Raw genomic sequence first — 12,922 nt, forward strand, 5'->3', positions numbered from 1 at the left:
CCTCTTCCTTATTCTATTTTCAACTTATCTTTCAGTATTCACAAACTGCTAGACATTCACCTATAGTAGTGTGGAAGAGCGAGTTAGAAGCTAAATCAAATATGGTAGTAGATCACAAAAAACTACCATCCCATTTTATCGGTAACACAACTCTATTGCATGATTTGACATTTTACCCTCCTACAGAATTTTGTTAACATTTTTACAGGTGGAAACTCTATTGATAAGGCTCCTCAAGGCCCTGTCAGAGACTTTGTTATCGCTAATGAAGGCCATACAGTCATTACAAAAATTCTTATTGCGAACAATGGTATGGCCGCTATGAAAGAAATTAGATCAGTTCGTAAATGGGCCTATGAAACTTTCGGTGATGAGCGTGCCATTGAATTCACTGTCATGGCGACTCCAGAAGATCTAAAGGCAAATGCGGAATATATTCGTATGGCTGACAATTATGTTGAAGTTCCTGGTGGTACAAACAACAACAATTATGCAAATGTTGAACTTATTGTCGATGTTGCTGAAAGAACCGCTGTACATGCTGTGTGGGCTGGTTGGTAAAAAGTCAACTAGATAGAAACGTATACAAGTAGAAAACAATTAGGCTAAACTGTATGTTTTATTGTATTGTAGGGGTCATGCATCAGAAAATCCTCGTTTGCCTGAAATGCTCGCAAAGTCAAAGTATAAGTGTCTTTTCATTGGTCCTCCAGCTTCAGCTATGCACTCATTAGGTGATAAAATCTCATCTACCATCGTTGCTCAAAGCGCTGACGTTCCTACCATGGGTTGGAGTGGTGATGGCATTATTGAAACAGTGAAGGATACAGATGGGCATGTTACCGTGCCGGATTCAGCTTATAAAAAAGCTTGTGTTACTACTGCTGAAGAAGGTTTGGTAGCAGCAGAGAAGATTGGATATCCTGTAATGATTAAGGCGTCCGAAGGTGGTGGTGGTAAAGGTATTCGTAAGGTGGACAATGCCGAACAATTTCCTAGTTGTTTTGCACAGGTCCAAGGTGAAATTCCTGGATCACCCATTTTTATTATGAAATTAGCTGGCAATGCTAGACATTTGGAAGTACAACTTTTAGCTGATGAGTACGGTAATGCTATCAGTTTGTTTGGAAGAGATTGTTCAGTGCAACGTCGTCATCAAAAAATTATTGAAGAGGCTCCAGTCACCATTGCTAAACCGGAAATATTTGAACAAATGGAGAAGGCTGCTGTACGTCTTGCTAAATTAGTAGGTTACGTGTCAGCAGGTACTGTTGAGTACCTGTACAGCCATTACGAGGAAAAGTTCTATTTCTTGGAACTGAATCCTAGATTGCAAGTAGAGCATCCTACTACAGAAATGGTATCAGGAGTCAATTTACCAGCCGCTCAACTTCAAGTCGCTATGGGTATCCCTCTTCATCGTATTAGGGACATTCGCGTTCTTTATGGCGTTCAACCCAATAGCGCATCTGAAATCGATTTTGATTTTGCTCACCCTACCTCTCTTCAGAGTCACCGTCGTCCTACACCCAGAGGCCATGTAATTGCTGTCCGTATTACGGCAGAGAATCCTGATGCTGGCTTTAAACCATCCTCTGGTATAATGCAGGAACTCAATTTCCGTTCAAGTACCAATGTCTGGGGTTATTTCTCAGTTGTGTCGTCGGGCGGGCTTCACGAATACGCAGACTCTCAATTCGGTCATATTTTCTCATATGGTGAAAACCGTCAACAAGCACGTAAAAATATGGTTATTGCTTTGAAGGAGCTTTCCATTCGTGGCGATTTCAGAACGACAGTCGAATATATTATCCGTCTTTTAGAAACAGAGGAGTTTGCCGAAAATACAATCAATACTGGATGGTTAGATATGCTTATCTCAAAGAAACTTACAGCCGAACGACCTGATACCAATCTTGCCATATTTTGTGGCGCTGTCACTAAAGCTCACAGACTTTCAATTGAGAGTTGGAATGACGTCAAACAGTATCTTGAAAGAGGACAAGTCCCCAGCAAAGACGCCCTTAAAACAGTCTTCACCATAGATTTTATTTACGAGAATGTTCGCTATAATTTCACTGTTACTCGTTCGGCGCCTGGAATCTATACTTTATACCTCAACGGCACGAAGACTCAAGTAGGCGTACGCGATCTTTCCGATGGTGGGTTATTAATTTCTCTCGATGGTAAATCACACACAACCTACTCAAGAGAAGAAGTCCAAGCCACTCGTTTGATGATCGATGGTAAGACTTGTCTGCTGGAAAAGGAAAGCGATCCTACTCAATTGAGAAGTCCTTCTCCCGGTAAATTGGTCAATTTACTGTTGGATAACGGCGACCACGTTAAAGCTGGACAGGCATATGCTGAGATTGAGGTTATGAAAATGTATATGCCTTTAGTTGCTACTGAAGACGGCCATGTACAATATATCAAGCAAGTTGGTGCTACCCTCGAAGCCGGTGATATTATCGGTATTTTGGCTCTTGATGACCCTAGTAGAGTTAAACATGCTCTTCCTTTCACTGGTCAGGTTCCTGAGTTCCTCCCACCTTACATATATGGTGAAAAGCCTAATCAAAAGCTCAAAGCGGCCAAGCAATCCCTTGATTACATTATGCAAGGTTATGATAATCAAGCACTTGCACAGACTTCTCTAAAGGAAATGACAGAGATTCTTCGTGATCCAAATCTTCCTTATTCAGAAATGACATCAGAAATGTCTGTCCTTTCTGGTCGTATGCCTGCTCGTTTAGAAGATGCTTTACAGAAGCTACTGCAGAATTATGAGCAAAAGGGTGCACCTTTCCCAGTCAAAGAAATTAATAATTTAATCGAAGACTTTGCTACAAATAACATCCATTCTCAATCAGATCTCATAGCCTACAAAAACTCTCTCCAACCTATCACCCATCTTCTAGACCAGTACAAAGATGGCCTCAAGTATCATGAATACTCTACTTATGTTGATTTAATGGAACAATATTACGATGTTGAAATTCTATTCAGCGGACAAAATCGTCAAGAAGAAGTCATTCTTCAGCTACGTGACCAAAATAAGGATGATCTGAACAAGGTTGTCTCCATTATTTTGTCGCATTCCAAGGTAGCAAGCAAGAATAACCTCGTATTAATGATCCTCAACATTATCCATCCTTCATCTGTTGGCGGTACTCTTGATAAGTATTTCTTATCCATCCTTAAACGATTAGCTGAAATTGACAGTCGCGCCACTCAAAAAGTGGCTCTTAAAGCTCGCGAATTGTTGATTCTTTGTCAACTTCCCTCTTACGAGGAACGTCAAGCTCAAATGTACCAGATTCTCCAAAATTCAGTTACTGAAAGAGTCTATGGTGGTGGAATTGAACATCGTACACCCAACCCTGAGTTCTATAAGGACTTGATTGATACCAAATTTAACGTGTTTGACGTTTTACCAAACTTTTTCTTCAGTAACGAACTTTATATCTCACTCGCTGCCGTCGAAGTGTACATCCGCCGTTCGTACCATGCTTATAAAATCTTGGATACTGCGTATAATCTTGATGAAGCTCCTTTTATTCTCGCATGGAAGTTTATTTTGGGCAACTCTCCCACTCACCTCGATGATGATAAACGTATCGCTTCTTATTCTGATTTAACTTTCTTGTTGAATAAGACTGAACCTGAACCTATTCGTACTGGTGCTATGACCGCCGTTCGTTCATTAGACGAACTGATTACTCAGTTGCCCCGTTTATTGAGTGCGTTTGCTGACAGTGCTAATACTAAGAAGGGTGGTCGTATGCAGAATATTCTGAATATTGCTCTACAAAGTAGTAAAGACCTTGACAATGATTACTGGCGACCTAAGATTAAGGAGTTCGTCAAGTGCCATGTTGATAAATTCAGGGAAGCTCACTTACGTCGTATATCTGTTATTGTCTGTCGCCCTGATCAATGGCCCGATTATTACACTTTCCGTGAAAGTCAAGATTACGAAGAAGATGAAACCATCCGTCATATCGAACCAGCTATGGCTTATCAGTTGGAATTGGCTCGTCTTTCAAACTTCAACATCCAGCCTGTTACTATCGAGACAAGACAACTTTATGTCTATTATGCTGTAGCTAAAGAAAACCCTTCTGATTGTCGATTCTTCATCCGGGCTTTGGTTCGTCCTGGTCGAGTCAAGGATTCTATGCGTACCGCGGATTATCTCATCTCTGAAAGTGATCGTCTCTTGAAGGAAATTTTGGATACTTTGGAAATTGTATCTCAAGAGTACAAAAACTCTGACTGTAACCATCTTTTCATCAACTTCATTCCTACTTTCGCTATTGAAACCAACGAGGTGGAGCAAGCTCTCACTGACTTTATTGATCGACATGGCAAGCGTCTTTGGAAGCTTCGAGTGACTGGTGGTGAGATTCGCTTTAATATCCAGCCTAAGGCTTCTAGTCAAGCTCCTATCCCTATCCGTTTTGTTATCGATAATGTTTCGGGTTTCGTCTTGAAGGTGGATGTCTATCAAGAAATCAAAACAGAAAAAGATAGCTGGGTTCTCAAGTCCCTCACCCGTGTTGCAGGTCACATGAACATGTTGCCTGTTTCAACTCCTTATCCCACCAAAGAGTGGCTTCAACCACGACGTTACAAAGCGCATCTCATGGGTACAACCTATGTTTATGATTTCCCAGAACTTTTCCGTCAAGCCACTCAAAACCAATGGAACCAATATTTACGTGGTAAGAAGAGTACCAATGAAATGAAGAAACTACCTTCACAGCTTATGGAAGCCACAGAATTGGTACTGGATGAAGATACAAACGAACTTCGTGAACAAATTCGTGCTCCAGGCACCAACAATGTGGGTATGGTTGCTTGGATTGTCACTCTTCGAACACCAGAATATCCTGAAGGCCGTCGTATTATTGTCATTGCTAATGATATCACTTTCAAGATTGGTTCCTTTGGTGTTGCTGAAGATACAGTCTTTTACAAGGCCTCCGAATTGGCTCGTAAGTTAGGTATTCCTCGTATCTATCTTTCTGCTAATTCGGGTGCTCGTATTGGCCTTGCTGAAGAATTGATGAATAAATTTAACGTTGCTTGGAATGAACCCGGTAACCCCTCTTCTGGTTTCAAATATCTATATGTCACTCCCGAAGTTTATAATCTTGTAAATTCTGATGGCAAACAAAGCGTTATTGGCGAGGAAATTCAAGATGAAGGAGAAACAAGATACCGCATCACAGACGTCGTCGGCTTGATGGACGGCTTGGGTGTCGAAAACTTGAGGGGTTCAGGTCTTATCGCTGGTGCTACTTCCCGTGCTTACGACGATATCTTTACTATTACTTTAGTCACTTGTCGTTCCGTTGGTATCGGTGCTTATCTTGTTCGTTTGGGTCAACGTACTGTTCAAAATGAAGGCCAACCGATCATCTTAACTGGCGCCCCAGCTTTAAATAAGGTGTTGGGTCGTGAAGTCTACACCTCTAATTTACAATTAGGTGGTACTCAAATCATGTATAAGAATGGTGTATCTCATCTGACAGCCGAAAATGACCTTGAAGGTATTGATAAAATTATCAAATGGCTTGGTTACGTTCCTGCCTATCGTGGCGCTTCTGTCCCAATGATTCTAAGTTCAGATCCTGTCGATCGTGAAATTGAATACATCCCTCCCAGGGGCCCTAGTGATCCCAGACTTTTCTTGGCTGGTAAATATCAAGACGATAAATGGGTCAGCGGTTTCTTCGATGAAGGTTCCTTCACAGAAACACTTTGCGGTTGGGCTCGTACTGTTGTCGTTGGTCGTGCAAGACTCGGTGGTATTCCTATGGGCGTTATTGCTGTAGAATCTCGTACTGTTGAAAATATTGTACCTGCTGATCCAGCCAATGCCGATTCAACAGAACAAGTCTTCATGGAAGCTGGTGGTGTTTGGTTCCCCAACTCTGCTTTTAAGACAGCGCAAGCTATCAACGATTTCAATAAGGGAGAACAATTACCCCTGATAATCTTTGCTAACTGGCGTGGTTTCTCAGGCGGCCAACGTGATATGTATAATGAAGTCTTGAAATATGGTGCTCAAATTGTTGACGCGTTAAGCAATTATAAGCAACCTGTATTTGTGTACATTATCCCTAATGGGGAACTCCGTGGTGGCGCCTGGGTCGTTGTTGACCCTACCATTAACAAGGACATGATGGAAATGTATGCCGATGTCAATTCTAGAGGTGGTGTTTTGGAACCAGAAGGTATTGTAGAAATCAAGTACCGTAGACCTGCTTTATTAGCCACCATGGAACGTCTCGATTCTACCTACGCTTCTCTGAAGAAACAATTGTCGGAAGGCGACAAGACCGACGAAGAAAAGGCTGCTATTAAGGCACAAATTGAAACTCGCGAACAAGAGCTCCTTCCAGTATACCAACAAATCTCTGTTCAGTTTGCTGATCTTCATGATCGCTCTGGTCGTATGAAGGCAAAAGGTGTCATCCGTAAAGCACTCGAATGGCGATCAGCTCGTCAATATTTCTACTGGCGTGTTCGCCGTCGTTTGTCCGAAGAATACACTTTCCGCAAGATTGTTGCCGCTACTAACTCATCTATGGACCGCACACAAATGTCTAACCTTCTCAAACAATGGTTCAAACAAGATAATGACACTATTGATTATGAGCAATCTGATGAAGCCGTTGCTGAATGGTTTGACAAACATGCTAGTGACGTCGATAACTACATCAGCAAATTAAAAAGCAATACTACCAAGGAACAAATTGCCTCTCTTGGCTCCATTGATCAAGAAGCAGTTATTCAAGGTTTCAGTCAGTTCTTAGAAAGCTTGAGTAGTGAGGCTCGTGCCGAAATTTTGAAGAAGCTTAACTCATAAATCTCAAAAGCGTTACTTTTGTCAACAAACTTTGTATATATATATTTGTATGTATTTTAACGTATGACCTGTGTCTTTGTAATTGAATAATAAAATGTTTATTTGTGTTTCCAAAAAGATGAACACCTAATGGTTATTCTTTTCAATGTATGCAGAGAGGTCGCCTCATCATCAAAACAGATTGCTGATCTCAAATTCGCTTGAATAGCCTTGGTGGGGGACAATTGTTCTTCAGCAGACAAAAGAGTGCATCAGTATCAGTAAGATCTTTTTACCGAAAGGCAAAGTGATTATTACTTACTCTTGAAAGGATGATCTACTGTTTCCTCTATATCCCAAACGATAGATACCGGGTTCAATATCCTGGTTAATATGCCATTCAACTGTGGCTTCTGAAATTCCCAGCAATTGATATTTGTATTTCCATATAAACCTAATTCGCAAACGCAATCATAAGAAATACAATGTTTTTAATCGATGAAAAAGCAATTGTGTAGCAACTCTACCGTGTATCATAGTCATTATCTGTACGAATAATTTCCCATTGATCGTTCGCAATCTTTTTTTCAACAGTTAAAAAAGTGCCTTCAAGCATCGGATCATTTCGAGGGTTTCCAGCAACGAAGACTGCTGATATAACGTAAGGATACGTCAGTAAGCTTTTACTGTAATATGTTGCTGAGATATCCTTAATAACATCGCCAAATTTCTTGAAAAAAGGTGGCTGATCAGACCTATAACGAGGTGTAAAATTGAATCCTTTCTTTGTATAATCAGGAAGTGTCTCAGAAACATTACTGCGACTATTATTGGGGTTGGCCATCATATACACTAGGTCTTTGAAAGCATCAACATATGCCTGCAAAGTATACGGCCCATACGGTGTCTGAAAAATGGTAATAGCGCAATAGAACGAATACGATTAGCTATCAGTTATCTTTTAATCCTACTTAATCTTTTATTTTACCGACGCTCCTTCATACCGTTGATGTTGGTACTCTTCAAAAGTTGTGCAATAGGACTATTGAAAAGAGAGAGAGTAATAAGGGAAACTGAATTTAAAAGAATTTAAAACGCATTTAGTATGACAAAAATTAACTCACTGCATATCCATTAGCAGGTCCAGAGTGAATAACAATAGTATCGTTGTTGCCAAGGCCATGTTCTATCAACGAATCCTTGATTGATTCTCTCAGGATTCTTCCGCTCATTGTTGTGAACTCCGAGGGAACTGCATAAATGAACACATTACCCAAACGAAATAACTGTATATCCAAGATTTCAGGCTGCCAAGGGTGCTTGATCTCAATTTCTCCTGTATCAAGCAAGATAGGCTTCGGAGCCTGACATTTCTTTTGCCATTCTGATGGCTTTTGCACTATGTCCTTGATGATATTCCATCCAAACGTCCCACTTGTTGTATTTTGGTAAAAACCATTTAAAGCGGGACCATCTGTCGTACCAGCAGCTATAAGATAATTCATTTACTATTTAACCATTGAACTAATGACTACATTATACACTTAAGAGACCCCCCTCCCCCCAAAAAAAAACCCCAAATGAAATAAAGTACCCATTGCATAACCCTAATATAAAAATGGCTTCAGTTTGTGATCCTCACAACCAAGCACAGCACTTTTGATATTACCATTGCAGGTGAGCATATTTGCTGCTGATTTCCATGTATATCTATAACAACAGACTTTGTTATATTCCAGTATCGATGTATATAGCCTAAAGGCCCCTCGACTTTTACTTCTGCCTTTCGAGCATTATATAATTCCATAGCTCTAAAAGCTTGATTCTGTCCAATGATTCTGTTTGACTCCAAATCACTTATTTTCCACCCTGGCCCTCTATTATGAAAAGAAAAAAAAAATGAGACATTTGCAAACATACAAGTTGTATAATAACCAGTTTAGCAATACCTTCCAACGCACTGGCTATTATTTGGGCATTTTGTATCGCGAGTTCCATCACAAGGTGTATCTGTTCCCGTGCAGTAAGTTCCAAGCGTATTAGGGCTTACATCTCCTTCATTACTTTGTGCAAATGCTGCGATAAAGCGCTGTTTGAAGTTGTTTCTGTAACCATTATTCCCATTCATCATCTTCTCAGCCAAATAGGCAGCGTATCCTTTATTGTCGCCGTTCACCAGACGATTTGTGTTATTTACAGAAACTCCATGAACAGCAAACCTGTCGAGAATAAAAAATCAATTAAAGACAGTTTTAACACCTTTCCATTTGTTTGATTAAGAAGTATACCAGCTTATAAAACCCAAACCGTCGTAGTTTTCATTTCTAAAGCTCAGTACTGTCATATTTTTATCCACATCATATTTATACCGTGATCGTTTCTCAATTGGGTTCAACAAGTATGATTGTGGTGATCTGTTAATGTTGGTATTTAACAGCTCACCTTGCGATAACGCAAGTGATCCATTCTGTATATTATCATGTGCGTTGACGATAGCTTGTGTTATACCCTGAACTAGAGGTCTGACTGTTTCTTCAATCCAACCTAATGTTGCAAACTCATAAAAAGCTGGTTGCCGCAATTGCAAACAGAATAAAATTTTAATACATAGCTTTGATCATAAGAAATCTCATCAAAAATGAAACTAGAACCTACTGTATTGTAGATATCCACCCATACCACTATGGGAATGTGTACTGGAAATCATTACATTATTTTCAGTGTAAAGTGAGTCTCCGTATATTTGCTGCAATGCTTTCACCACGCGGGTCTTAACAATATCACCCATGGATTGTGTATCGGTGTTTACGAAAACAACTCTTTTGCTATTACTGCCTACAATACTGCTAACATCGTCATCATCAACGACAATAAAAGCTCTGGCCCATAGCCTTTGAAGTATGCCTTGCCCTGTCTGACCAAGCGCTGCATAACCCATCAGCATCACTTGTGTAACTGGACCTGTAATATCAGCTATGCCTGTGCCTATACGATAGCATTGTACAGGTTGAATAATGATAAAAAGTGCGAGCAGGGAAGCTGTTATCAACGAAGCAATTTTTGTTGCTGCTGCCATATTTCGTCGTTTAAAAAGTGTTGTTTGATAGATGGCTGCTGCAATGCTTTGTTATTGTAGTAAACGATCTGTATCTAATCTAGATGTTTGCGATAGCTTTAGTGCTCTTCTTTTAAGTTTATCGATGAAAGAATAAGAAAGAGTTCATTCACAAACAATCAAGGAATGAATGCAGGTTCGATATTGTAATAGAGTTCTGAGAGATTTCCAAAAAATGTCAATACTCCCAAATAAAGTAGAGTCGGCGAAAGGAAAGCAAAAATGTCAAAGGGCAAGCAGCAATGTGAGATTTGTACCCCTCATATTTTCCATATCACAACTGGAGAAAATCATGGCATCATTGTCGATTAAAGAGCCTTCTGGATGCATGAAGTATTCAAAAGCGTTGAAAGCATTGAAAATCATAACGAATGCGCATCATCATCCAATTGTCATTTTGAGCATCTGACTTGTTCATGTGATAGCTCTTAATTAATAGTTTATTCTTCTTTCCATTTCATATCATACTCTATATACGAAAGTGACCTTTTCATGATCATTTTGAATTGATGCAACTTCCAAGACTATCAACTGATTCTGCTGTGAATCAGCAAAATAATATGCTTTTTGTCCCAGAGGTGTCACGATGACAGGTATGGCTTTTTGACGGATATGTGAATCGTAAATAGCAAGTCTTCCATCTTCTGGTTTTATAGCTAAATTTTTAATATGATTTTCTATCTTTCGTTGGTTTTCATAGTCAAAACCAATCCAACAGCCTGTGGCAGCAGCAGTAGTAACAGGACTGCGCTGATCGCTGTTATCCTCTTCTCCTTCTGCTTCTTTTTCCAAAAGCCTAAAAGCCCAGATGCGATTAAGACTTATTATTTTAGTTTTATCTGGTGAAAGTTTATTACTAAGAACATGCTGCGGAAAGAAAGCGGTAGGTGTTCCGCCACTTGTGGTAGTTTGATGATGATGTAATCTATGTAACAATTCTTTTTGTTGCTTTATATCAAGCACGTCTCCCATTGAATCGGTATTTGTAGCAGGTAAGAATTGAATATCAGGTTGCATTTGATGGTGATTTCTATTGCTATTTTTCGGTATTGCGAAGGGAGATCTTTTCAGTGCAATTATTGTGAAGTGAACCAAATTTTTGTACCATTTCTTTCTCTTTTCAAGTGCCAGATACTGCTCTGAGGAAGTGTTTTGAACAGCATTATAAACGGCCATGGATGGTGCCACTTCATGGCCTGTATTATCCAACGATTGGTGGGCAATTTCATCAAGAAAAGAGTTATAGGTATATCCTGGTGATGGAGTACCAAACTCAGTATTACCATTTTCGGTTGCAGTGTTGTTGGTAGTGCTACTGTTAGCGTTAGAAATAGATACAGCCGAGTTTGTGCGGATGTTTCGTCGCATCATTACTGAATTTGGACCGAAGGATAAGTCTTGGTCATCTATAGCATCTTGAACTGGTAGTTCACTGTCATCGAAATTATTGAATTGCATGCCATATTCGTTCGATGCTTCTGATAGGCTTGTATCCCCCAAGTGGCTGGAGAGAGGCACTGAAACACGAGTATGCATAGACTTCCTTCTGTGCCCATCCGAATTCAACATGGTAGCATCATCGATTCCTTCCGATTGTTGAAGACCATAGCTTGATCGATTAGGTTTGGTTATTGGAGTCCCGGAAGACCCTTTAGGGCTATCTACATCTAAACACTTTTATAGCGAACCATCGTAAGTTTTTTTTAAAAAACCTAGAATAAATACAATAAACGTACCCATTTGTTGTGCAAAGCTGGAAGTTTCTGCCCAGTAGAATAATCATACATAGGTTCATATTCTAACTGATCCTGAGGAGCGTATGAATGCCTGGATGCTCCAAGACTTAATTCATCGATACAAAAATATGAATTGTAATTATGGGACCACCTTCTTCGACCTTGAAGTGAATCTGTCATATCAGCAAAGAAATTGTAGTATCCAGCTTCAGGAGGGTGATCGGTGTATTGCCCGTCGTCGTACTCTTCTTCACTAAGAAGGTGGTTATTGTACTGATCATAGTTGATCACTGCGGTTGACGGCTGCTTCAATATTTTTTGTTGATAAAAGGGTTTTTTTAGATAGCTTTTATCGGGACATAACGTACTAAGATGTTGAGGCTGCTTTTGACAGCTGCCATCATTGCCATAATTATAGCTATCCGAGATAACCACACGCTCATTCTGTAGGCTGAAACGACGATTATAGTCATCATAGGTATTAGTGCTATATGTCATCATTATTCAATGTTTTTTATTCAGAGTGAATTAACAGAAGGAAGCTAGATGAAAATGAGCAATCAAAAAAAAAAAAGAAGGACGACTTTCTCGTTTTGTTATTGTTTATTTTCTCGAATAAGTAAAAAATGTCAATAACAAAAAGTGAACTTTTGCGATACAATGGTTGCACATATCATTGATATGGTTCTTGATATAGTCATTTCAATAGTAATGCTGTGTTTTCAATGTTGAGTGTAATTCGAGTATATTACCATAGGTCAAATTGCCCACAGTGAATCTGATTTTAACAATCATATTTGCCTCTAATGTGAAAATAGTAAGAAATTATGTGCGGGTGGATAAGCAAACGCTACAAAAAGCTTTTGCAGCCTTTTAAAAGATTTTCAAGTGTTTATGCTTTATACGAAAGCAGTATATTGTTGAATGAAGGGTGCATAAATTTGCCAAAATGCATAGAAGCCATAGATTCAACAAAATTTAATGAAAGGATCTGTATCACCTAACTTTTTTGCGCGGCAGTTATACGGGGAATGATCCTCCACAGCCGCACGTTCCTTTCACATTTGGATTATGAAATACAAAATGAGACGACAGACTGTCTTCTGATCCCAGTATTGTTATGAGGGCTTTTGAATCAATCAACACGGTTACACATTAAAAAAATTGTCAATATGTTCCTAAAATTGCGTATTTTGTTATGTATGCCTTCTT

The 12,922-nt window shown here is 39.5% G+C and overlaps 3 protein-coding genes across 3 annotated transcripts; 1 reads left to right on the forward strand and 2 right to left on the reverse strand.

Moving 5' to 3' along the window:
* Positions 1 to 101: 101 nt before the first annotated feature.
* Positions 102 to 6,880, forward strand: BDF20DRAFT_816525 (acetyl-CoA carboxylase; the record flags this gene model as incomplete). The annotated part of the gene is made up of 3 exons (XM_053077159.1): positions 102 to 141; positions 209 to 557; positions 634 to 6,880. The coding sequence occupies 3 exons, from the start codon at positions 102 to 104 to the stop codon at positions 6,878 to 6,880; spliced, it is 6,636 nt and encodes a 2,211-aa protein (XP_052938390.1).
* A 297-nt stretch (positions 6,881 to 7,177) lies between these two features.
* On the reverse strand, positions 7,178 to 9,536 carry BDF20DRAFT_816768 (Neutral/alkaline nonlysosomal ceramidase; the record flags this gene model as incomplete). Its single annotated transcript, XM_053077185.1, has 9 exons — positions 7,178 to 7,313; positions 7,387 to 7,766; positions 7,848 to 7,901; positions 7,984 to 8,348; positions 8,369 to 8,390; positions 8,580 to 8,736; positions 8,809 to 9,078; positions 9,148 to 9,427; positions 9,515 to 9,536. The coding sequence occupies 9 exons, from the start codon at positions 9,534 to 9,536 to the stop codon at positions 7,178 to 7,180; spliced, it is 1,686 nt and encodes a 561-aa protein (XP_052938391.1).
* Positions 9,537 to 10,377: 841 nt separating this feature from the next.
* BDF20DRAFT_986453 (uncharacterized protein) lies at positions 10,378 to 12,243 on the reverse strand. The gene is made up of 2 exons (XM_053085218.1): positions 11,711 to 12,243; positions 10,378 to 11,648 (listed from the first exon to the last, which is right to left on the reverse strand). The coding sequence occupies exons 1-2, from the start codon at positions 12,209 to 12,211 to the stop codon at positions 10,437 to 10,439; spliced, it is 1,713 nt and encodes a 570-aa protein (XP_052938392.1). The 5' UTR covers positions 12,212 to 12,243; the 3' UTR covers positions 10,378 to 10,436.
* Between the last annotated feature and the right edge of the window lie 679 nt (positions 12,244 to 12,922).

The sequence above is a fragment of the Mycotypha africana genome (genome assembly GCF_025528875.1).
Source record: "Mycotypha africana strain NRRL 2978 chromosome Unknown BDF20scaffold_3, whole genome shotgun sequence".
In the NCBI taxonomy this organism is placed as follows: Eukaryota; Fungi; Mucoromycota; class Mucoromycetes; order Mucorales; family Mycotyphaceae; genus Mycotypha; species Mycotypha africana.